The 25,591-nt window shown below is 40.0% G+C and overlaps 1 protein-coding gene and 1 long non-coding RNA gene across 2 annotated transcripts; one reads left to right on the top strand and one right to left on the bottom strand.

The window, feature by feature from the left end:
* The first annotated feature begins 1,240 nt into the window (after positions 1 to 1,240).
* Positions 1,241 to 3,922, top strand: LOC120440575. Its single transcript, XR_005613352.1, has 2 exons — positions 1,241 to 1,547; positions 3,174 to 3,922. It is a non-coding gene; the product is annotated as an uncharacterized LOC120440575 (long non-coding RNA).
* On the bottom strand, positions 3,732 to 22,071 carry LOC116327565 (lysophosphatidic acid receptor 2-like). The gene is made up of 5 exons (XM_031749178.2): positions 21,681 to 22,071; positions 12,761 to 13,221; positions 11,827 to 12,321; positions 9,287 to 9,546; positions 3,732 to 5,411 (listed from the first exon to the last, which is right to left on the bottom strand). The coding sequence occupies exons 2-5, from the start codon at positions 13,005 to 13,007 to the stop codon at positions 5,316 to 5,318; spliced, it is 1,098 nt and encodes a 365-aa protein (XP_031605038.1). The 5' UTR covers positions 13,008 to 13,221; positions 21,681 to 22,071; the 3' UTR covers positions 3,732 to 5,315.
* Positions 22,072 to 25,591: the final 3,520 nt, after the last annotated feature.

The raw sequence follows: 25,591 nt of genomic DNA, 5'->3' as shown, positions 1-25,591 counted from the left end.
TGAAAAAAACTCCCAAAAGGTCTCATATTGCTGATACTAGTATAGCCATCCATAGTAGTACTAATAGAGTTCTAGCGTCATCTCGCCCACATCCTGCCTTTTAATCAGTTTAAATATAGTTGTGAATGAATTCTCTGCCACTTATGAAGAGGTGATGTGTGAACCTCTGAACCGAGGGGCTAGACCTGACATAAGCTCTGTCTGAAGAGATCCGTTTTAGCTGGAAACGCTCTTGGCCACTGATTCCTAAATATTGATTCTGTAGTTTTCAAGTTTGCCAAACCACAAAGAATTTCACTGAAAAACATTACATTTCTATTAGATTCGTCTCCCTGAGACCCTTACAGAGTCTTGTTATTGATAGGTTTTTTTTCCATGTGGTAGTTAACCGCTAGGGTTAATGTAAAAGCCACAGTCTGACGCTCTTATCTGGTTGGGCCCTTGAAGGTTGAAGGTTTGCATGACCACAAATTATGAAACAGCTGCCTGCAGACAGAAGAACAGTGTTGAAATTCATTCAGTGCTGAAACTGCACTAAATGAATTTGGACAACCAAAGCATGCTAGTGAATATAACCAGTGATACATGTTACAAACTCAGGAAACAGGAAACCACCCTGACAATCAAAACATCAGCAACGTGCTGCTAAAAAGCCAAGCTGCAGCACATCTTAAGTCTTAACACACAAAACCCCCAAAGAATCTTCATTTCATGGAAGCATTTCTCTTGCGGCATTCAGGAAACGAAAGAAAACAGGTTAAGCTCGAATGTTTTAGAAAACTTTTGCACTGTGTAAGAAACTGCAGGAACTGGATCTCGTGTGAGCAAACATCATGCCCAGAAACCTGCAAACTGCATCAGAAATCTTGTTAAAATGAAACTGAGTGACTCTGAGATTTCTGAGCAGAGAGGATAAAGACGGAGCCGAACAAGAGAGAGTGAGAATGTGAGTGATTTATCTTCTGGATCAGCGAGCTTCAGTTTCATTTCAGTTCAAACCTTCTGTGACAAATGACTGTGGGTGAGGCGGTGCTTGACACTGTGCTCAGTTGTTGTTGAAGTTAATGCAAAAAGAAAAAAACCCAAACAGAAATTCACAAAGTTCAACAGTGATCCAGAGGGCACTCTGGTTAAATGTTTTGTTTCAGTTCTTATAAATGGACCAACTGTGTACCAACAGTGCAAAACTGTAATCAGCAAAAATACACGTCATAAGTGTCCATTATGGCTTTTTAAGAGGCAGACATGCCTCTTTGACACAGCAGAAACACAAACAGAGTCAGCACTGGAGAATGTCACAGAACAGGTTGGTTCTTCCAGGTTTTTCTGTCTGTGTTTGCTGCATGATCACATGGAAAAAAGCCGAGTCTTTGCCACAGAGTCAGGAGGACAGTGGTGTTATCTGATGTGGATTCTTAAGAGACTTTCCATAAGGGTATGTGTTGTGTAAATGTTCATTATTAGCAGTCTCGGGTTTAAGCTCGGCACAGACGACACGGAACGTCAACCGAAACATTTGCTCAGTCTGACTGTGGAGAGCACTCGCGGTACGTAGACTTCATTACGCTGGCTTTCTGCTTGGAGGTTTTAGCATCAGATAAAATAGTATGAACAGGAACTTGTTTTTGTTATACTTCTTTTACCTTTTGAAATATAAGAGTTGTCAGATTTGATCACTTTTGGTATTGTACTTATACTATCAAAGCTACTTATCATATATTACAGTTATTGTTGCAAATAGTAGAGACTGAGCTGATAGTCCAGAGTGACATGCTCATCACTTAAAAATATTAGTTTGAATTATTTTGAATAGTAATACTATTGCAAATGAAGTCTAAATGCATTTTGAGTGAAACCTTAAACTAAGTAAATGTTACAGGAAAGAGTTAGCACCACATCTTCACTGTGTGGTTTCTGGTGTGACCATTACACTGCATCTATTTTTGCCCAGATAATTGTGTGTATATATATATATACATTCATGTGAATCACCAAACTAGAAATTTAAAACGCACTATATTTCTGTATGTCTACACACACATAAATAAATACCTATCTATATTTACACTGCTCAAAAAATTAAAGGAACACTTTTAAAACACATTAAATCTCCATTGTTTTTTGGGGTTTTTAAAAAAAAAAAAAAAAAAAAGCTTCAGGATATCTATACTGATATGGACATGTGTTATGAATGAAAAGAACCTACAGAGGGCTGAATTTAAAGATACTGAAAATCAAAGTGAAAAAATGATGCAGGCTCAGAAATTTGTTTGGCCCTCACATGCTTGTGCGCATGTTCCCAATGAGAAAACAGATGCTCCCACAGCTCGACCAGGGCATCACTCAGCTCCTGGACAGTCTGAGGTTCAACCTGGCAGTGTCGGATGGACTCAAACATAATGTCCCAGAGGTGTTCTATTGGATTTAGGTCAGGCAAGTATATCGACTGAGGCGATTCCTTCATCCTCAAAGAAATGTCCACATACTCTCACCACATGAGGTCAGGTAGCCTACTGTCATGCACCAGGAGGAACCCAGAACCCACCGTACCAGTGTAAGGTTTGACAGTGTGTCCAAGAATTTCATCCTGATACCTAATGGCAGTCAGGTGTTGTTGTGTAACATTCACCACGACTTCTCCAGATTCTTTCACGTCAGTCGCATGCGTTCAGATTGAACTGCTCTCATCTGTGAAACGTAGTGCTGGGCAGTGAGCACGGGGTCCACTACAGGATGTTGAGCCTTGTTGGGGATCTTTACCTTAGATCATTATTAATTCATTTGCTCCTTGACTGAGAACTAAACTCATTAATATAATTAAATTAACCAGATGAGTAGTTAAAATATAACATTTTTCTAAGACCTAGCACTGAAATACATTTAACGACCATCAGCTTGGATTTACATGATCTCAGTTTATTTCTCCTCATGGCCCTGTTGACATTTTCAGTTTTCAAATTTTGCTCATCTAAAAACTCCAAATATAGTTACACATTCTTACCTGGATGATTGAGCATGCATCAAGACATAGTTACACATTAGGAGTTTTTATTTAAACAATCTTAAAATCTAGCTTTCAATTATTATTTTTTTTTTTTTAAAAGGTATGATGTATGAGGTATAACTGTGTTAAACTTGTGTTTGTGCTGATCACATTTTACTTCTTCCTGCAGGTCAGCAATGGGTGGCTCCACCTCAAAGAGAGCCCTTTTTTGGCCAAAGAAGAAGAAATCTCCTCTGAAAAAGACCTGGAGTCAACTGAAGAGGGTGCTGCCTCATAAGAAACGCAAGAAGAACGCTCTGTCGCTGGAAAAACTGAGTGTGAAAAAGTCGAGGAAGGACAAGCATTCCAAGAAGAAACCGTCACTGATAGCAAACAAGAAAGTGCCGACATTGCTGAAAAGACTCTCTGTGGATAACACAAAAAAAGAGACGAGTCAAACTGATTCACCGGGAAGGAAGGAGAAGGACAAAGGGGGGCTGGAAAGAGTAGGAGAGCAAATAAAAAAGAAATTTTCCAAGGATGAGAAGAAAGACATTATCAGTCAGACAGACACTGTTCCTCTTGCTGAGGAAAATAAGGCAAATGACCCAACAAGCGACACAAAGGTGCCTAAAAAGAAACTCAGTGTGATCATAAGATCCATTCATCCAGCTGCAAACAGATAACAACCACCTCGAATCTGACAGGAAGATGTGACAACTCTGCAAACAGGCCACAGGACAGTCAGGAAGATACACGTTTTTAATGACGTCACTCAGAGAGCAGATTATAACGGCAACAGTGTTACAGCCATGAACGCTTCTTCTTTTAAACATGTCAGCTTCCCCCAATGTCAATATTAATCCGCTGCAATATTTTACTCAAAAGCTTTATTCACACTTTACTCAGCAATAAAAACGTGTGTGGATTATCATCCTACTGACAAATGTTGAGCTTCATTTCCCCCTCCCTCCTCCAAATTGCTACTAACTGCAGTTTTACTGAATACTGTTACAATATCAACCATTACAATGTCATTGCAAGTTTAAGTTGTATATTTCTATGACAAACATTGTACAAGTGAACATTGTTTCCACTGAGCAGAGACAATATACATTATGCAAACACAGGCAGCAATTAAAAACAACAACAACTTATATCTCATTCTCATATCACACTGGCTGTACGTTAAAAAGAAAAGCAGCATTTGTAACCACATTTTTCACTGGCCACAGATTTGCAAGCCACTGTCCTCATTTTGACGAGTAAAAGAAAAAGAAAATTGTGCGTCATAACAGACATGCTACCTTGAGGGATTTAAAAACAAAATAATCTGTAACACATTTGTGACACGTACACCATCCACAAATGTGAAAAGAGATGCTGCTGATTGGACGAAAAGTGTAAGAAACCCCCTAAAATCATTTGAACTAGTTTAAAATGTCAAACCTGATTAATCTATAACTTTAAAGTTAATAAATCACTTATTAATGCCCTTAGAGCAGCCAATGGGCCTCTGTCTGAAACTATATCTGAATACACATAAGCTGACTCTTTACTCAAAGTAACACAGTCCAATAAAACAGCCAATAAAATCCATCCTTTAAGACTTTACTGTTTACCTTTTATCAATCCACACTATAAAAGTGGGGTGTTTCTCTTATTTTATTCACCACGCACACACACACACACACACACACACACACACACACGCACACACACAGGTGTGGCCAGGCTACATATCACAAAAACCTTTTGGGTCATGCAATTACTGCACTAGTGGTAACAACTTGGATCAGATTAAGCTCAGAGCATATTCTTTATGACTGCACATTTTCACTCATTTGTTCCACGGATCTGCTGTGCAGCTTTTTTAGGCGTTGCTCGTCCATCAGCGTAGTCACTGGGGGGGGGGGGGAAGAGAAAAAAAAACCAAAAAAAAACCCAAAAAAAACCCCAAAAAAACCCCCACACACAACATTGGTCAGTCACTCGTGTCTCAACAGGAAACTCTCACGTGTCTCCCATGTTGTCCAAGTGACCCCAACAATGCGTACGCGTCTGTGTGCAGCAGGAGGTGTTGATGGCGGGCTTGTCTTTAAATGAGAAGATCAAGCTGCTGTTATGCAGCTTTCAGCCAAAGATAGTATCACTTCTCCCAGTAGCTGCAGACCCAGTAAACCAGTGTCCACTCACAGCAGAGGTAAAATCCTTAAAGAGTCTATATAATCCTTGAAGAACCAGCTCAAGGCTCATTTTTGTGTACATGTAAAGATCCGTTCACTTGTCAGCTGTATGTGTACGTGCCTTGAAATTTCTAAGCTGGTCTCAGTTAATTGGACCTTTCTGGGATGTCCTCTGAGCTGGCATGGATGAGAGGCGTCCCGTTGCTCCTCTCTATCGCCTTGGGGATACGAGACTTACCGTTCTAGAGACAAAGGTGGAGAAACAAGAGTGTGAGACAAGAATCATAAATGAGCTAGAAGAACCAGGAGGGTGAAAGGTTTAAAAATAAACAACATAATAATGATGACGATGATAAGGGATAAGGATTAGGTGCAACAGGGACAATGTGAAAAAGAGAGGGGGGAGGTGGGTGGGTTAGTCATATGCAAACTAGCAAAAAAACATTAACAACAAGCGGTTAGAAAAATGGATGAATTTCATGTTCATACCCGAAGGAGCGTTTCCACACGACCTGCCGTGACTCTAAATTGCAAATTTCAGCAGTTACCGCAAAGCAGCAGACACACGACCAAACAAGTTGCAGATGTACACAGATGGTGCATTTATTCTTATTAGTCGTAGCAATGTACAAAATTTAAAGAATGAAACAAAAGCCCCCCAAAAAAAAAAAAAAAAATCACGTAAAAATGTCCTGAATCGCTAGAACAATACCAAAAAGTACACCTATAATATAACAATCGGTGTTAACACTTTGATTTAATTAAAATCTAAATGACAAGAGGTATAACTGGGAGATAGATAGATAGATAGATAGATAGATAGATAGATATCTCTATCTATATAGATATCTCTATCTATATGTATATACAGACACAATGCTGTGCTCTTTGAGAGTTTCTTGTAATAATCAGCAATGCTTACAGGTAATGTTCTCCATAAATGATGCAACTTCCTTTCAGTTGCCTAAATGCCTCTTTGATCTTTATGACCCCGCAACAACAAAAAAGAAAAAAGAAAAAGAAACAATGTTTCTGTGCATCATTGCTCACTGTGCACACTAACAAGATAACACTCTTTGCAGCACTTCCTCTGTACCGAGAACGTATTCTTTGAACATACATGCCAGAGTAACAAGTCAGAGGAAATGTGGCAAGAAGCATGACCCGCTAACCACCAGCACACATCTGGAGTGGTTTAAACACTGCACAACATGAGTGTACACAGCCTACAAATTAGCATGGATTAATGAAGTGCACACAGGACACAGAAATGTGACGGTCAGCATAAACTAGAGTAATAGTTGCATCAGGCAACAGGATAATTCCAGGCATTTGGGTAATTTCCAAATCTGTTTATAGCACAAGGCAGTGAGGCCATAAAGACCTAGGTGAATGGGATTTTGAAGAGCTCTGTGAAGGTCGCTCCTTGATCTTCTGTTAAGAAGTCTGACGCCTTAGCTGGATAAAAGGCGCATATGCATGGAATTAAATTTGTGGCCTTTATTCTGCATGAATGATGGGACACAGTGAACACAGATGTTTTGCACATCCATATTTTGTAGCTTCCACACCTAGCGCTACTTGCAACCAAATTTTGAACAGGTTAAGACAGACTGAAGGTTCAAACTGTAATTTTAAGCCAAATTATAGATACAGAGCTTAAACAATAACGATGGCAAATCAGCAATCTGAATGAGAGGAGTTGTGCTGGCGGATTTAGATTATTCCATAAAAATGCTTAAACAAATAGCATGACTTGCTGTGCAGTTAATGCACCAATAGCCTGAAAGTCGGTCTAAAATCATCTTAACTTAAAATCTATCAGAATACATGTTTGCGTCTTTTATTTTTCTTTATTTTTTTCCAATTTAGTTTCTATGTTTAACAGATGTTGAGTCAGAATTTCAGCACGATCAGCATTTATTAACATAGTTTTAGGCGCTCCTATAAGACATCCAGTCAAAGACCCTTATTTTAGCACTACTGACCCACGAGAAAGCATATACAGTCACTGGTGGCAGTTAATTAGCACACAAACTGAGACTGACTGAGAATATCTACTACACCGATATTTAGGTAATACTTTAAGTGTCAATCTGCGAATTATGTTTGAAATGTTTGTATTTTTTTGTTTACACAGAAAAACTACCTACAGCACCGTGCAGTTATTTAGGTAAATCTTTAGTTTTTACAACATTTTGGAGCGTAAACTGAACAGTGAACAAACTGATACAGTAACTGGCAACATAACATTTTTGCAGCCCTGTTGTTTCTGTCTTTAGCTCAGATTCCAACACTTTCATCGCTCTTTGGCCGTGTGCCTCTTTCTTCCCAGCTTCCACCCACTCGTCAACTCTTGACCACCTCCACCAATAGCAGCCGGCAAAGCAGTGTGCACTTTCCCGCATGTGCAGTGCACATTCAAGCATGGGTTTAGATGTTTTCAGATTGCTAAGCTTTGGTATTAAATCTGAAAACATGCTTAAAAAGTCAGCTTGCATTTGACATGGTGAAACTAAAAGTTAATGCAAAGTTTAGTCTGATTTGGCTAGGTGCAGTACCCACACACAAAAAAAGTAGGTGATACATTTCTGAATGATGGTGACGAGTCTGCAGCTGTGAGCTGAACAGAAACTAAGGTTAAACAGAAGTCCATTTGCCTTACCAGTTCCCACATTAATGACTGACACCACAGTGTGGCACAAATCCATACAGAGAATTTAGCGACAGGATTAAAGTGTGAGAAAGAAGAACTGAAAGAAGGAAGCACACAACCAAGAGATCATAGTTTAAAAACAAAACAAAGAAAGGAAAAAAAAACCCAAAAGAAAAAAAAAAAAAAAAAAACCACCACTGTATAATATCAAAGTTCAAGTTATGGGTCATTTCACACAGTCACTGTGTTGAATGAGTTCTGTGTTTTGGACCTCTGTTGGAGGTTTTCTCTGCATGTGTTTTTTCACACATCCTTATTAAAGAAATTCTACTTAACAATTTTCAGCAAGCGCAGTGTTTGTTTATGCTTCAATAAATGCTGTGACATCCCCAATCGCCATGAACTAAACCATCTCTTGGACCAGTCAACACAGTGATACTGCAGCGCAAAAGAAAAGCAAAAAGCACATTTTTTTTTTTTTTTTTTTTCCCCCAAACAAGACTAATACAATTTTCAAATAATACAACCACAGACGAGCTCTCAGCTGAATAAAAAAAAAAAAAAAAAAAGAAGCACAAAGGCTTTGACTGGGGAAGTGAGTATTACAGTGAAGATGCGTGTTTTTTCCAAAAAAAAATATGCATCCAAAAAATAAAAATAAATGAAAAAGTAAGCCACAAAACCAACAACAATAATAACAATAATAAAAAAAAATTCTCTCTCCGCAAGCCAAGTTCTCAATATACCTGAGTGGAGACAGTAATGTGTGAATCTGCATTTTGAAAGCGCTTTACAGACTGTCCCTGGGCGCTCCGAGGAAATTTTAATGCGGCTCGCTCTGATGAAACTGCTTTTCACCTGTTGTTCAATTTAACTTGGGGACATGCTGAGAGGTTCTGCAACATGTAACTTATAATTCAGGACTCTTTTCAGGTCTTTGCAGTAAGAAAAATTGAAATGTTAAAATGATAACAAGAATAAAAACGAACAAAAACATCAGACACCTAACTCTTTGCCTGTGCAAAGACTAGCTGCGTCTGCGTGCCCTGATTTTGCCAGGTCTCACTGACAGATGGATGGAAACTGGATGCAGTGTGTAAACTGTGTGTATACAGACTGAAAATCTGGGACAAATTGGACTGTTTGCAGGTATGACATTCAGACAATTAAACAACAAATATATCTATCTCTGTCTCTATATCTATATATATGGATATGTAGATAAATATATAGAGAGAGATTAAAAACAAAAATAAAAACAAAACAAAACAAAACAACCCCACAACAAGCCACATTCAGCTATGCTGCTGTCGCACATATCTCTCAAAATATTTAGATGGACAGATCATCTGACTACAGTCAGCGTGATACCAAGTGGTTTAAAATCATAAACAGTCCTTAGAGCATGTGCTTGTTTTGATTGTGATTGCTGTCATCGATTCCATTGCTCTCGGACAGTACCTCTTGCTCCACGGTGTGAAATTTAACTTCAGAGAAGCCTCTGTTCTTGTGGCTCTGAGACCAGTTGCAGCACAGGATCTCCTTGAAGGTCCTCCTCATGTCTTGGTCCCTGAAGCAGTAGATGATGGGGTTGACGAAGGAGTTGCACTCTGCCAGCACCAAGCAGTATTTCTCGAGGCCTAGCACCAAACTCTTGTCATAGTTCAGACCATCGAGCAGCAGCACGACCAGTGCGGGCGTCCAGCAGACCACAAAGCAGCCTACAGAGTCAGGGGAGAGGAAAGGGAGGGTCAATGGAAAAATAATAATATGGGAAATCAACAAAGTAACAGATTAAAGAGAAATTACTAAAAGAAAAAAAAATGAACAGTTGTAAATAATTTAAAGGTGTAGGGGGAAGAAGATCAGGGAAAGGGAAATTCTTTTGTAGACAATGCACTCCACAACACACACACGGATTTGGTTTCATCAAATTCCATTATCGGGTTATTGATTAGGCAGCGCAGCAATTCACCATTTGCACAATTTTGTAGCCTGTTCAGCACTAATATATGGAAAACTACCAGCTGTCAGAGCAGACACTCGGGTTCAAAGTGCTCTATGCTTCTCTCAGAACCATAGCCCTAACTTTGACTCACCTGAATACTAGCCCTCACATTGTAATCGCAGGACGTAAAAATGAGGAAGTGTCCTCACTGTCATGATCATGTTGCTCGCAGGTACAGGGGTTTCAAGTTCATACTGTCAGCAGTGACATGCAGGCAGAAATGAAACAGTTTTCTGTCATGGTAACGAAACTATGCAGCTCCCTGTCAGGACATGCTCAAGGTTTTCTTCAACTTCCTTACATGCCAGAGCAGCTGAAACCTGGCTGCTGAGCGACAGGAGAAACATTTGTGTTTTTTGGGGGGTTTAAATTTTGAGGAATTTAATCGAAAGTTCAAAATCACTCTCTCGAATGAGAGAGTGATCTAGAAAGAGACAGAGGAGCAAAACTAGTTTAGAAAACAAGAGGAATCAGTGGGAGGAAGAGAGCAGAGTTAATGTGTGTGTAAAGCCCATTTTAATGAGAACAAACAAGCAAAGAGACGAGCCTGCACGGGCCGAGGAGGCTGGCTGTGTGAGAAGATCAAGATAAACGTTTTCTCTGGAAGCCCTATCCTCTGCACAGAAAGAAGCAGAAGTAAACTTTCAGTAGATCGCAGTGGTTTGCATTGCAATCATTTATTGGGACCACTCCTGGTGGGCATTGGTGTAACTGACAGAACTGCCCTTCGTCATCGATTGTGTTCATTATTTTTACGGATAGAATTTCCAAGCACAGCCAATGTTAGAGGCTTGTCTCAGGATCTCATCGGTGCTCTTCACAGATGATGTGGTTCTGTTGGAGTCATTAGGTGGTGACCTCCAGCTTGCACTGTGATAGTTTGCAGCTGATTGTGAAGTGATCAGCGTGAGAACCGACGCCTGAGGATGAGGCCGAGGTTCAAGTCCAGAAAAGATTGGAGCGCTCCCTCCAAGTTGCTACTTCAAGTATCTGTGTTGAGTGTTGACAGTTGAGCGTGAAAGCGAACTGAACTCATGTACAGTTCATTGGTTTTCAGCCTCGTCCCTTGCACACAGAGATTTATAATACGCAGGATTTGAATTAACATCGTTTGCAAAGTTCTTAGCATATTCAACCAGAGTCCTTCACAACCAAAGTTTGGGACACACACACACAAACAGTAATATGTTACATGTTATTTTCTCACAAGTAATTCAATTAAAATGTATTTATATAGCGCCAAATCTCAACAACAGTCACCTTCATTTCATATTGTGTGGTGTGTGTGTGTGTGTGTGTGTGTATATATTTTTTTTTTACGGTAATTGCTTGCCAGAGAAAGTAGTCTATAACAATACTTGTTACATTATTTTCTTGTTAGTCCATAACGCACTGTCTCATAAATGCCCGTTAACAATATAAACCTTAGGCTGCAGTCCAACATGCTAACACAGATCCCTGTCCTAGTGAGGACACATGTAAGATCTTTCTTTTAGAGTTTACACAAAATTAGTAAGACAATGAAAAACTGAAAACCAGTTCAAAGATATTCCAAAGTGATCTCCACGGTGATTCTACTGTAGAAACATGAACAGGTAGAAATGGAGGATGCAGCCCGACTGCTCATCACTGCTTTTGTTACCTGTTCAAAAGCAGTGAACAGGTCATTGGAATTCACTGAGCTTTATCATCACTTTGGGTTCTTGAAAAGCTTCATGTTAGCATGCTGTCTGTGCAGATGCTAATTAAAGAGCCAAAATTGTGTTGGCAGTTTAATTCGGTTGTTTGTGTGCTGGATGCAGTTCAGGACACAAAGCAATTCACTAACTTTCACCATACATACATGCATGCGTGCAGAATAGCAGAAAGCTTGCATACAAAAAGCTGCTGTGTCTTAATAACATTGCTTAAAGCTTCCCCACAATCAATACTAGCAATATTCTGTTTTAAACATAACTATTTGACTTGATATGTATTGTGTGCACTCCCTTACCCAGGATCATGGAGACGGTCTTCATCAAGTTCATCATGGTTTCTCTCTGTCTCGTCGTTGAGGTGTGCTGTGACATCTGCCTGCCCTTGTGCCTCACATAGAGAAAGATCCGGGTGTATACGGCCAACATGATGGAGAAGGTTATTAAGTTAAGAACCGCCCAGAATATCAGGAAGCTGCGGTGGTACAGCGGTGCCATGGTGGAGCATTCGCTCAGATGGCATGTGCAGTTCCAACCCATTTGAGGAACCAGGCCCATGATTATTGCCACCAGCCAAATTAACAGCACGATTATGAAAACACGCCGGGTGCTCATGCTGCTGTGGAGCTGGACGTTGAAGATAGTCTGGTGGCGCTCCACAGCCACGAAGAGGAGGTTGAGGACTGAGGCTGTCAGGCTGGTATTTATCAACCCCTGACGAGTAAACCACTGGCTCAGCGATAGCTTTATAGTCCAGGGACCAGTATGTAACATCATGTGGAGATAAGCAAAACCTAGGAGGAGGAAAGTGAAGAGAGCTTTTAAACAGAGGTAAAGTGTTTACACTGTTACATTCTGTGCTGAGTCTATCGTTGTTACCCAGACCACGGCAACCTTTGGAATGTCTTTACATGAAATATGAGGATCTCAGAGACACTGGCCAGTTTCACCACAGTAAACTTGCATTTCAAAGCTGTGGTCTTGTTAGATGTTAGGTTTTCTAGTATAACCACCCTCCTTGTATCCATGATAGCCCATAGTTGCACATAAAAACTTCTACCACATAAGACACTGAATTTTTGATAAAAACAACCGAAAAATGACCTGAGAGGATGTCTTCACTTTGTACTACTTTCACTTTGTGAAGGGTTTTCTGGGCACTTAAAAGTTATTTCATAAAGTTACAAAAATAATTAAAAAAAAAAAAGAAAGAAAAGAAAAAAGAATTGTTACCTGCAAAGAGGTCTGCCAAAGCCATATTACCCAACAAGTAGTAGATGGGAAAGTGAAACCGTCTGTTTTTGAAAATGGCCGCTATGACCAAAAAGTTGGAAAAAATAACAATGAAGCAAACGATCATGCCCAGGGTTACAATCACATAGTCACGCTTGTTCCATTCTGTCTTGATGGGCTTTCCACTGTTGTTGTAGAAAAAATAGATTCCCTCATTGTCGTGGCATGTGTCGGTTATGTTACCCATCCTGAGGCGTGAGCAGGGTGCGGGATCAGAGAAACATTGACGATCACAAAGAGCAGGGTGGTGTTGCAGACGCAGAGCAAAACAGAAGGACTAGGGCACCACTGAGACTCGCCACATTTGGTGGTTTGGAGATCGGCATGCCATTAGCTGAGCAGGTGAGGACTGGAGTTATCCAGAAGTCTGAAAGCCTGGGCACTGGATTCACATCTACATTCTGGAGAAAAAAGTATGTTTGAGCAAACATTAAATTATGCATAACAGTTCAAAATCAGTGATGAGGGTTAATTAACAAACTATAGAAACTGTTGATAATGAAATAATGATATCTAACCTAGATATATAATAGCAAATCTTAACTTTTAAAATGTTCAATATTTAGAGAGTAAACATTTAAAATAATGTAGTTTGACAAGATTAAGGTAAAAAGGAAGTACACCCATATTCAGATGACATAAAATAACCAAGTCTTCACCAGGTCTTAAGATTAGTTAAATACCGCCTGAGTTAAACATGCAATCTCAAAATTAACAAAAATGCAGAAGCAGTGTGTGAAAAACCAAGTAGAACTTATAACTTGAAGTAATCATTTGCTATTTTACTTCATCAGTCTCTCACATCACGGTGTAGGAATTTCTTTACATTCCGTTCATTGCAGTTTGCTGGCAGTCATTTATGCTCTCTTAAAGTCCCCGTCAGGTTGACGTCGGAACACCTTGATTTTTTTTTTTCCTTTTCCAACCAAAGTTACCGGCTGTGCTTGGGATCATTGCGCTGTTGCATCACTCGGTTTAGGTCAAGTGGTGGGGGTCATATGGCCTCGCATTTGACTCTAGAATACTTTGGTACACAGATGAGAACATGATCAACTCAGGAACTGCAAGGTGCCCACATCCTTTGGTAAAAATTAACACGACTCCACCACCATGGTTTGAGCTAATATGCATTTGGTTTTTGCTGTAGATTATGGGCAAACAGCTTTACTTTGGTCTCATCTGCCCAAAGGACATCATTCTACATACGTTTTGGTTCATTCACTTTACCAAAGTTAAACTGTGCTGCTAACCATTCCAGACAGGCCATACCTGCATACCTTCATGAACTGTAACATTTAACATCCTAAACTGAGGCTTGTAGGGTCTCAGATGTAACGCTTGGTTTTGTTTGTTTTCTTCATAATTTCTGAGTATTGCTGTCGGATCTTGGGATAATTTTGCTAAACCAGATTCTTTTAATTTTGTCCTAATGCATTACGTCTTAGACTTAAACAGGCGTGTTTTTACCATGACTAGAAATTTGGACTATTGCTGGAACATAGTGACAAAAATAAAGAATCTTTATCATGCAAAAATTTTCCCCCTAGGTGTGTGTGTGTGGGGGGGGGGGGGGATTACCAGAAAAGCTTTTTGTATATAGTGGGCAAACAAAATGGATACCTAATATGGAATGGAAATTATAAGGTATCAATAAATAATTCATTAAAATGAACTAAATAAACTAAACACCCCTGCTAAGCCTGAGTGTGAGAAAAGAAAACATCCTGCTTTGTACCATATTCAAATATATTCTTTCACAGTAAAAAGGTAGGGCAGCAAGATCAAGCTGACTTTGCACCAACAGGAATTACCACTTTATTAACGCCACTAACATCTAACCTTCATAAAATCCATGTACTGAAGGCAGTATCTACACACATGTCCTGATGTTATGGCTTTCAATACTATCAAAAATACAGGGGCCCTTCTTCCTGTTAAACTAATGCAGAAATGCCGACATGGTTTACTGCAATGCACTACAAAGCATGCACACCCAGAGGGCAGTTTCTCCAGCTTGAACACGCAGCTGAGCTCATTTACTAATCCTAGAAAGATGCTCCTGTTTGGAAACAGTGTTTAGCTGCGATAATAAAGTTGGCCCAGCCAACACAGATAATGCAGTATGCATCATTTGCCCCCAAGTAAGTTATGGGTAAACAGGGTACCAACCGCACCTCTCCTGTCAGTCCTCTAGTGTTTCAGTGTCCTGCTGCAAAAACAACTGTGAACTGAAATCACTTTACAATATTATTGAAGTAAGTGCTGAAAGCAAAAGGTGTCTTTGTTTTAGTGGTTCAGAACATCTCAGACTACATGTACATTTAACCATCCATCCATCCATCCATTCGCTTCCGCTTATCCTTTTCAGGGTCGCGGGGGGCGCTGGAGCCTATCCCAGCTGTCATAGGGCGAGAGGCGGGGTACACCCTGGACAGGTCGCCAGTCTGTCGCAGGGCCAACACACAAGGACAGACAACCACTCGCACACACATTCGCTCGCACATTCACACCTAGTGGCAATTTGGATTATCCAATTAACCTAACCCCACAAGTTGCATGTCTTTGGACGGTGGGAGGAAGCCGGAGTACCCGGAGAGAACCCACGCAAACACGGGGAGAACATGCAAACTCCACACAGAAAGACCCCGGCCTGATGTTGGAATTGAACTCAGGACCTTCTTGCTGTGCGGCAACAGTGCTAACCACCGTGCCACCCGTACATTTAACCAGCATTGTTGAAATACGTGTAGAGTGGCATTTTTTGCATTAACTATCTGATTAATCAACTTATCCAAGGCATTTATATCTACTGAGCCATCTCCAGCAGCTCAGCTTTAAGATTAAGGTATGAAGCCCAAATAAAAAGTTAGGGTTTTTTTTTTTTTTTTAGCAGAAAACAGAAATATGGATCTACATTTTCAAGAGAATTTACATCGTGGGTAACTGTGCCCCGTACAAGCCAGAAAACCCTGATTTGTAACAAAGACAACACTATTCATATACTACGAATGAGTAACTCCTATCTTTACAGTCTGACATGTCACAACAGGAACAGGAAAGGCTTTAAATGACTAACTGAAAATGACCTCAGTTCAGATCAAAAGTCGACAATTGCTTCAAGACACGCACTCAAAACGCAGCCAACGACTGACTTTAATCCTCTATTTAGGGTAAACCTGCACATGCTGCACAGCGCGCTCTTATTGCTGAGTCTGCAACACAACCTCTCACATAGTCTCCACTCTCCTGTGAAAAGCAGCACTGCACGACAACACCGCAGTGCCGTCAGTTCCACCTCTCCCAACAATGGAAACAGCAGAGCTGCTCCCTACAGAAGAGACACACCTCACAATTACACAATCCAGCTATGTAACTCAATCTTAATCCAAACATGCACCACACACACACACACACACACACACACACACACACACACACACACACACACACACACACACACACACACACACACACACACACACACACACACACAGGGAGGGAACCTTAGTGACCCATTCTCCTACCAAGGATGTGTGGAAAGAAATGCCAAATCAAAAACGCGAGAAATGCAGCGGGAGTACAAACTTCACAGGGTTGGAAATGAAGTGATGGATGAGACCACTGCAGGAAAGAGGGTTTGAATTTTGATCGAGGCAACAAAGTAAAACAGATGAGGAAGTTAAAAAAAAAAAAATAAATAAAGGAAAAAAAACAACAACAACAAAAAAAACAAAAAACAAAAAAACTGTGGTGATAGACTGTGGCAGGATCCAAATGGTTAAAAGTAGTGCTGTGTGAAAGTGAAACAGTGGTGTGCATGGACAATGTGTGTCTGAATCTCACCGAACAACATCAAATTATTTTTGGCAAGCAAGAGGAAGGTGTGAAGGATGCTATTCTGTTATTCCTCTTAAGAATGCAATACTATATTGCTACCATAAAGCCACCAGCTGTGGCTTTAAAAAAAAAAGGTTCTCCTAGTTGGATCTGTGTTTTAAAGTCATACTTTCATTTTACCCATTGTACTAAGTGGATGAGTCCACTCCTTATTTTAAATGCATAATCACATGGGGGAGCTCTGTTCGTATAAGGCCAACATAAGACTGCAATTCACATCTAAACGTTTACATCTGCATTAAGCCAAAAATGTAAATAAGAAAGATGAGCTCTTAAGTCATAATTCGGTGCCCAACTGCATACCTTAATTTCAGAAGGCACCTTCAGGACTGTGCAGTGCTGACAGTCATGTATATTTGAAACTGTATTTTCCATATCAAAGGGCAAAAACCACAAATCATAAATGCAAAATGCATCTTGAGCTCCTCAGAGCAGCTGTTGTCACAGGATGTGTCACAGCTGAAGTGCTCGTCGCATCTTCTGCACCGTTTTAGCCACAACACAAACGCTGCTATGTGGCCAGCATCATACAGGAGACAAACAAAGCACATGACTAGTCAGTGAGAAGTTACTGAGTAGAGCCTGCCTCACATTGGCAAGAGTAAATATCGGATTCATGAAGACAAAAATATAGAGCTTTTTTTTTTGTTAAAGCTGCTTAAAAGGAAACGTTCAGCACTTTGGGAAATGGGTAGCTGTTAAGAAAAATACCACTAAGTTGATATAACTTATGTACTGTAAAAGTGAAGCTAAAGGCACATCGCTAATGTTCACCAACGAAGTTTGTTCTCTCATTTGACATAAAGTGTAAAAATAAGCTTTAACCCTTTCTTGGTATGTGGGACACTTTAATGACCAGACTTTTTGTTTCATTTCCCAAAATATCAAACTAATGCGCTAATAAGAGCTTGCTACACAAATAGAGAAATAATAGTAAATCTGTTGCAGCAACTCTGATTTAGGTTGTAGACAGGTACACAATGAAGTTAGTTCAACACAGTGTTAGCCGTCTCAGCAAAGTCTAAAAGCCTGGTTGGAGATAACATGTAACAGCGGATATCAACTTCATCTGATAAGCTGGGCTTTCCTCTTCAGACTGTCTGCCTGCTCAAATTTTTTTTTTTAAAGTTACCACATGATGATGAGAAAATTATGATAATAGAAATGGTGAAATATAATGGAAAATGCAACACTGTCATATCTTGTAAGACAGGAAATTAATGCTGCAAAACATTACTCACAGTTGTTAAAAATATAAACATTTTAAAAAAGGTATTTTTACTGTAGTGTGCATGTTCAGTGCTGCTTTTTGTGTCAAAAGGTGCCGACTGCACATTAGAGCACTGAAACATAATACAGGATACATTTAAACAGTAAGTGTTACTATCCCGCAATCTAATAACGGACATGTGATAATGGCTTTAGCGCAGTCGGCTGTTCAAAGTGAAATTAATTTATTCATTCAACACATATTCCTGGTGTTTTCTTTGGTTGAATAGCTACAATTCCAGCAGCATTAGACAGACTTGGCAGCAGAGTCAAGAACAAAAACTTTTAGACACTTTTTGCATCACCAGCCAATCCCATTGACCACACGATGCACAGTTTCCACTTTTGGAACTTTACAGCTGGGCTTAATTTGTGATGTTAACGGCTTAACACCACACACATATAAAACGTATTCCACCAGCAGAGAATCTATATTTAAACTATAAAATAAGGAGTGAATGCGCGGCGCTTCCAGTCAATTTAAACTGAAACTCTGAACATAACCTGTTCAGGAGTATGCATTACCATGCTGATTTAGGCAGATAAAGAGTGTCACTTTCATGACACAAACCTGACCTTAAGGTTCAACATAGCTGACTAACTCAAACTCGCTTGATAGCATACCTCTCTGATCCTCCACAAGTGGGAAGGATGTTATTCTATAAAAGGCTCCTCCAGTCGCCAAAGTGTCCTCAACAGGATAAAGAAGGCAAAATTATGCTTCCCTTACCGGCCTGAAACCAACAAGGGGAAACTTTTACCTTGAAGGTGAACAGTCTAGTTTCTGTTTTGTCCCACACCCACTCACTAAAGGTGAACACTGCAATCAGCTAATGATCAAAGCAATCACAAGAAGGTTCTTGTCCCTAGTGTTAGCCAGCAACCTCTAGCAACTACTTGGCAACCGGTCAGGGAATACGCAAGAGGTTTTTTTTAATATTTTAAATTATATACTCAGAAATGGTACTCATTCACACATGACTACTTTTGTCCTTTTATGTCAAACTTCTGGCCAAGTGTTCAAGAATGTAAAAATATAAAAATGATAAACACTACAAAAATAAAGTATTATTACAGGCTAAATAAAGACCTAAAGTGAAACTTTTGGTCAGCTTAAGTCGAGCTTAAGCTATAACAGCAGCTACAGTTCTGAACACAGACTGGAAATCTAAATCACACCGAAGCTCGTTAGGCACAGAATAGACTTATACGTGCATATGCTAAACAAATACTTGACATGTGAAAAAAAGAAAGAAGCTCATGTTAGGAAGTTGTGGGTTACAGTCTCATACCTTCCCCTCCCCCTCCATTCACACATACATACATAAAGTTTTCCCTCCCCACATTTTCTGTTGTCTTAGTGGGTTTACAACTGACACTTGTGACCTGAACACACAAGTTCATGACAACAAACCAGCTTGCATCAGAACAAAGATAACTCAACTGTCACCACCAGCTAACATTCAATTACAGCATTTCCTGCACGACTAATTAAAACTTTTGCGCATTCCTCTAAACTTGACCCTTTTTTGTGTGTGTGCGTGCACACTTCCAGCCTGTGTGGCTCTACCAGACTGCATGCATGTACGCACCCTGTGAGTTTTCATGCATCGTGTGTCTGTGTTTGTGCGTGAAAGGACTCGACGGGATCAGTAAACACCGGTTTGAATGGAAACTGGTCATTACCAGGGGAGCCACACCCAAGGCCTTTTCTTCCTCCTCCCCTCAGTGTTGCTCTCCTTCTCCCTAAAGGAAAAGTCTTAGCATATTGACTTTAGCCAGCCTTTCTTTAGAATAGGAAACAGTACTAGGAAATGCATGCACCCACACACACATAATAGCTGAAACCAATACGGCGGTGTAGGCAGACACAGTCGATTGTGTTTGTGACCTCTGATTCCAGGTAAAAACTGTACTCTCTACAAGACCCTATCTCAATCTCTTCTACTGTGAAGTATTGACATCGCTCACCATGTGTCACCTGTATGAAGATTACCTTTAGGCCTTTGATCGCCCAGACACATGAACAGACAGCTGCTTGCTTCTACCGATACGACTGATCCAGTCATTTTGTTTCGCTTTTAAAACTTAAAAAAATAACAAAACTTAACCCCCCAACAAACCCTTGTTTTTCCTTTAATCTTCATTCCCATAATTAGCATTTCCTGTAATCTTTTTTTTGTTTGTTTTTAAAGCCCAAGTAATAAAAGCTGAGGACATGCACTGCTGATATGCATAAATAGTGAAATGAGGGACCCTGGAGACTGGGTCAGGAATGTAATTTAAAACGTATATATAAGTTTGAGGCGTTGTGTGTTTACTGCAGGGGTTTTTAAAAAAAAACTTTTGAGACTTTAAGTCAAACATGCTCCAGTTTCACTTTTGATGCAGTGATCATTAGCATTTCATGTCAATTCACACCTCAGCTGACAGGCCAGGTCTGATAAAGCACTTGGAGTGCTCCAGCAGAGTAGAAAAGCACTATAGACTATGGACAATAACCAGTCCATTTACCATTCACAAATTAGGGTTTGTCCTGTTACATCTTTGACATGAACGCTGACACAGCTGCTCGAACTCAGTAAAAAAAAAAAAAAAAAAAAAGCAAATCAGTGCTTTTTCTATAGCTCTGAATTGAATAATCTGAACAGCCCTCCCTCCAAAATAACTTAAAGTCAAACTAAACAGGCAAAATAAAAGAGGTTTAATGCTTTCTGGCACCTTGTTAGAGAGTACGACTGAGCAATGGATACGATCAGACAATAAGCAGATCAGAGATGTTAACTTTATGGTGGTTTATGAAGAAGAGGCACAGACACAATTTTACTTTGTCTCAATACTCTGGTCCTAAAGTGAACTACACTGAGCTAAAGAAAATGCGTGGAAGCAACAATAAGACTTGTCACAAGTGGCATTAGGCTACTTATTTTTTTTTTCCCGTACAAAAAATCTGCATGTTCAAGCTTTTCATATGCAGATTTGCTGCTTTCGCTTTTTACAACGTGCCGTAAACTCAACTTTTAATTCTGTGACAGACTGCTGATTGAAGAAAATAGTCCGTTGCTTGTGGTTCTTAGACTGAATGATTAATAACTTTTGTTTTTAATCCTGTGAATTTAAGTAGAAGAGAACTGGAAAAGCTCCTCATTAACTGCATTTAAACAAAATGTACACAGAGTTAAGTGAACACGCTGTAACACTTTGTCCACAGACCTGGAGCAGTTTATTGCAGGGCTGTTTTCCTGTAGGCGACACCTGTGCTGTAAATGTGCGTGTAAGATGAGTGGCGGGTTTTTTTTCCCCCTTTTCTATTTGCATATATTCAGTGTGCTGTGCAGACATCCGGGAAAAAGAAGGCAGAGGGGGAAAAGGGTGTCTTACTCTGGAAGAAAGTTAACACTGCCATCGTCGTAAGCGTGGCAAAACTGCTTAGCTGCATTAAAAAGAAAAAAAAAAAAAAGAAAGAAAAGAAAAAGGAATGGCTGCTTCTCTGTAAGGTAATGAGCTCCAGACTCCTTCCGCTCGGATGCCTCCGCACGCTCACGGGAGTCGCGACCTCCGCACGGAGGAAACAATGAAGCAAACCGTACGAACATTTCGTCTCCCCGGGCGCGCATTTCAAACTCGTCGCCCTCCGCTGACAGAAGTAGGGGCAGAAATGTGAATGTGGAGCGGGAGACGAGTTTGAACTCACCTTTAGTCGTCTGTGAACGCCTCCAGCAGGTATAGTTATCCAGGTTAAATCTCTGCTTGTTTTCGCACCTGAGAACTCCTCCCCGGACTTGTAAGGCTCACAAGCAAAAGTGAGAAAACAAAAGGAAAACCCCACAACAACAGAGGGCCGAAAAAAAGAAACTATTATATTTTTTTCTGTTTCTATCGAGGCTCCAGTCCACCCTTTACTTTTGAGTCCCACAAAGTTAAATGCGCTCGGTCTTCTCCGTCACCTTTACTCGAACTTTTGTCTCGCTTCCGGTGGGTTTAGCAGTTGTTACCTGTGCGCAGTAACTCGTTTTAGGAGGCGTACACAGGGCGCGGCAGCCGCTCCCTCTCTTGCTCCAGCTCGTTCTTACTAAAGCAGCAGCTTGGAGCTCTTTGGTCATTCCTTCTGCCAACCTGCGCGTTTTTGGTATCCACCCCGGCTCCCCTGTTTGGCTGGCGGTGGGGCATGTCAGCCAATGAGAGCGGAGCGTCAAAGTGATTGACAGAGTGGGCAAGGACACTACTCGGGCGGCTGATAAAAACCAAGGATGTCGTGCTAATTTTACATCATAATACCCGAGATATCTTCATATAAGAAAAACAACTGCAGTGTGTAAAATTACACAAGTTCTGGTAGCTCTTTGCCCAGACTATTAGTATTCATAATAATGTTCATATTTTTTTTTCTATAGTAGAGCATTTTCAGAAACTTTTCTGGCATTATTTATCAATAGAAAACCCCCTGAAACGTACGACAGAAACAGTTAAGAGTTCAAATTCTATGCCCTCTTTCACATTAATAATAATAATGATAATAATAAAAGCTTTTCAGTGGACCACATTCAATTCAGTTCAATTCAATTTTATTTATATAGCACCAAATCACAACAACAGTCGCCTCAAGGCGCTTAGTCTCTGCTCTTGTAGTCTCTGCTGAGCTGATTCTGGCACCTGTGCCTTATGTTTGACACCCCTGATATAAACTAAAGTAGCAGGTGAACTGTAAATGATCACATGGAGTGGAGTGAGCTTTAGGGTGGACATGTCTGTCACATCTGATGTATTGTAGTAATAAATGCTCAAAGTAATTAAAGCTGTGTAAACCTCAATCAGTCTTTGCCCTAGGTAACCAAGATAGCTTGAGTTCCTCTGATTTTCTTTCTTCTTTGGGGGTTAGTTTATTATTTTTGATCATCCTCAATTACTTTGTTGATCAGTTTCCATTCAGTTTTATTTCATTTGTTCCAACAGGACAAAATGCACACTGTGAAAGAGAGCCAGAGATTAATAATAACCAATGATTACACGCAAAGTGGTGTATAAACACAGAGAGAGTGAAAAGAGGTGAGTGAAACACTCAGTGGTTAGCAGCCTAGCCCTGTTGCTGCATAACTAGGGTGGAGGGTTCAGGGTCACACAATCCAGATAAAGTGTAAACTTTATCAAAAATAAAGTTTTAAGCCTACTCTAAAAATTAGAGAGGTTATCTGACTCCCAAATTCAAACTGGCCCCTGGTTCCAATTTTTCAGTTCAGTTCAATTCAGCTTTATTATATAGCACCAAATCACAACAGCAGTAACCTCAAGGTTCCACAGAAGAAGGACCCGAACGCTGAAGGCTCTCATTCTACTTTCATATCACCTGTAAATATTTGAGGGTTTTTTTAATGAAGATTTTAGTTTAAGAGTATGTAGAATTTAGTCCACTTTAGTGTCCCACTTTTAAGGGTTTAATCAGTTTGAGCAGTTACTGCTGAGGTGTCAGCACAAATCACCCGAGAAGTGCAATATACATTCAGTGGTGATAGTGTGGTGATAGTGGTGATAGCAAAGGCAGTGTGTTCAGTGTCTGACAGTTTAATTTGATCATGATTATTTGAAGAAGTGGGCTCTGGGTCCGAGCTGTACCACAGAAAAATTATTTTTGTATTCATATCAGTATGTCAGGTTTAAGTGGAAACTAGCAGTGAACTAAAGATAGTGATAGGCAGAGAAAAAAAATGTTCCCCGAACTGACAATGTGAGCCACGTGGGTGTTAAGACTTCCTCTGATAAAGAGACGATTATTTCACTGTAACTTACAAATAAGGGTCCAAGCTCAAAATGTTATTTACTGTTTGACTTATAATCAACTAGTTTAACACCATGTGTACTGTACTATGCTTGAGAGAAACTGAAACAGACATTTTTCTCAAGAAAATGTGGCGTGTGTGTAGGCTGCGGTTTATTAGCATTAGCATTAGTATTATTAGGTATTATTATTTTTTCTCATTATTAAACCCCCACAGGTACTGATGTCAGTTAAGTTTCATATTAAAAAGTCATAGATTATCAGCAAGCAGGGGAAATCCTCACTTAACACTAGATTACAGTAGTAGCTGTAATAACAATTAAAAGCGGGAGGAAAAGAAAAATACTGGAAAAAGTCAAGTTCACTAGAAAAGAAAAACAAGCGAAGATCCATGCAGTTCTAGCAAAATATCTTAGGGAGAAACAAAATTGCCACCAAAGCCACAGAGGAGGGGATCTTTAGCAGTCTTTAGCAGGTACAGTGGAACCCCGGCTTACAAAGACCCCATTTAACGAAAAAATTCAAGTTACGAAAGCACTTAACGGCAATATTTCTGCCCTTGGTACGACAAAATGCCTGCGTAACCAAATCCGCTGGCTCTGATTGGCTGAGCCCAGAATGCCTTCCGAATCATGTGATAACCCCTTGGCTTTCGTACTTGCGTTTCGCTGTTCGACGTGAAACACGTATTGTTGTTGCAGTTAGCAATTAGCCTATCGTTCATTCATAATGGGGCCGAAAAAACTTTCTGCAAGTGATTCGAGTGATGCTCGTATGCTTTCTTCAGCCTCCACCACCTCCTCCTCCACCAAGAACTTCGTCTTCAGCCACCATCGCCTCACTCAAAAGGTGATGGAAATAGGTGCTTCGACTTACGAAAATTTTGACTTACAAAAGACCCTCTGGAACGAATTAATTTCGTAAGTCGGGGTTCCACTGTAATATCAGTGGGTCATTAAAGAGGCGTGCTGTTTCCAGGAACATGTTGACGAGTTCCTTGAAGTGACTATTGTTGAGATTTGGAGCTATATAAATAAAACTGAATAGATTTGCACTAATACGAGTCTTGTTTCCCTTAAATCAGAGGTTGTTTGCAACGAGTCTTTAAGATGTAGTCTACAAATTTCAATCACACATCTCTGTCCTCTAGGTTTTTGATCTGTTTGAAGGTTTTTGTTTTTCACTTGGCAACAAATTATCTTCATTATAGCATCAGCACCAACATCTCAGGTTGGCTTCAGAATTTTAGGTGTTTTTTTCAGTCTTCTCTTATAGGAAAAAGTTGACACGCAATCTTTCCTTATCAGTTATGAAATTACTAACAAGCAAACAAGCAGCTTCCTGTAAGGGGAGAAAAAACACTACACATGTATAACAATCTGGCAGTCATGATGTATAGTAGCAGCACTAGAGTTTACTTCTCTTTCAAATATAATAGTGCAGATGGTTTAAAATACTTAGCTGGGATACTTTAAGGACAGGAAGAAAACAAACAAAAGAGAGGTAAGTCATATGCATGTTGTTGTATATTTACTCAGTCTCAAATCTATAACTGCAAATTAGGCCAAAGTGGAAGTGGCAAAAAACTGCAGTTCCTCTGATGACCACTTGAGGCTGGCTCCAAAAGAACACCCCAAAAATGCCGCCAAAGTATTTGGTGCTAATTTTTATTTCTTAAAACCATACAGGATGGGATTTTTTTTAAAAGCTCACCTTTTTAATGCTTATCAAGGCTTAACATTAGCGTGCTGGCCACTTTGACTGATTACTTTGACGAGTAGTGTCTGCTAGGCCTCACCTTTAGAATTGAGCTACTGAGCGGGAACTCTCGC

The sequence above is a fragment of the Oreochromis aureus genome, linkage group 6 (assembly GCF_013358895.1).
Source record: "Oreochromis aureus strain Israel breed Guangdong linkage group 6, ZZ_aureus, whole genome shotgun sequence".
Taxonomy (NCBI): domain Eukaryota; kingdom Metazoa; phylum Chordata; class Actinopteri; order Cichliformes; family Cichlidae; genus Oreochromis; species Oreochromis aureus.
Note: the sequence above shows the minus strand (reverse complement) of the source record. Positions and strands in the feature narration are given on the sequence as shown.

Bases quoted from the DNA above. Each gene is read 5' to 3' on its own strand.
- LOC116327565 (XM_031749178.2), bottom strand. From the start codon at position 13,007: ATGGGTAACATAACCGACACATGCCACGACAATGAGGGAATCTATTTT. The intron at 12,322-12,760 runs GTAACAATTCTT...TCCTCCTCCTAG, and splicing joins TTTGGCAGACCTCTTTGCAG to GTTTTGCTTATCTCCACATG. The intron at 5,412-9,286 runs GTACTGTCCGAG...CTTTGTCTCTAG, and splicing joins TTCACACCGTGGAGCAAGAG to AACGGTAAGTCTCGTATCCC.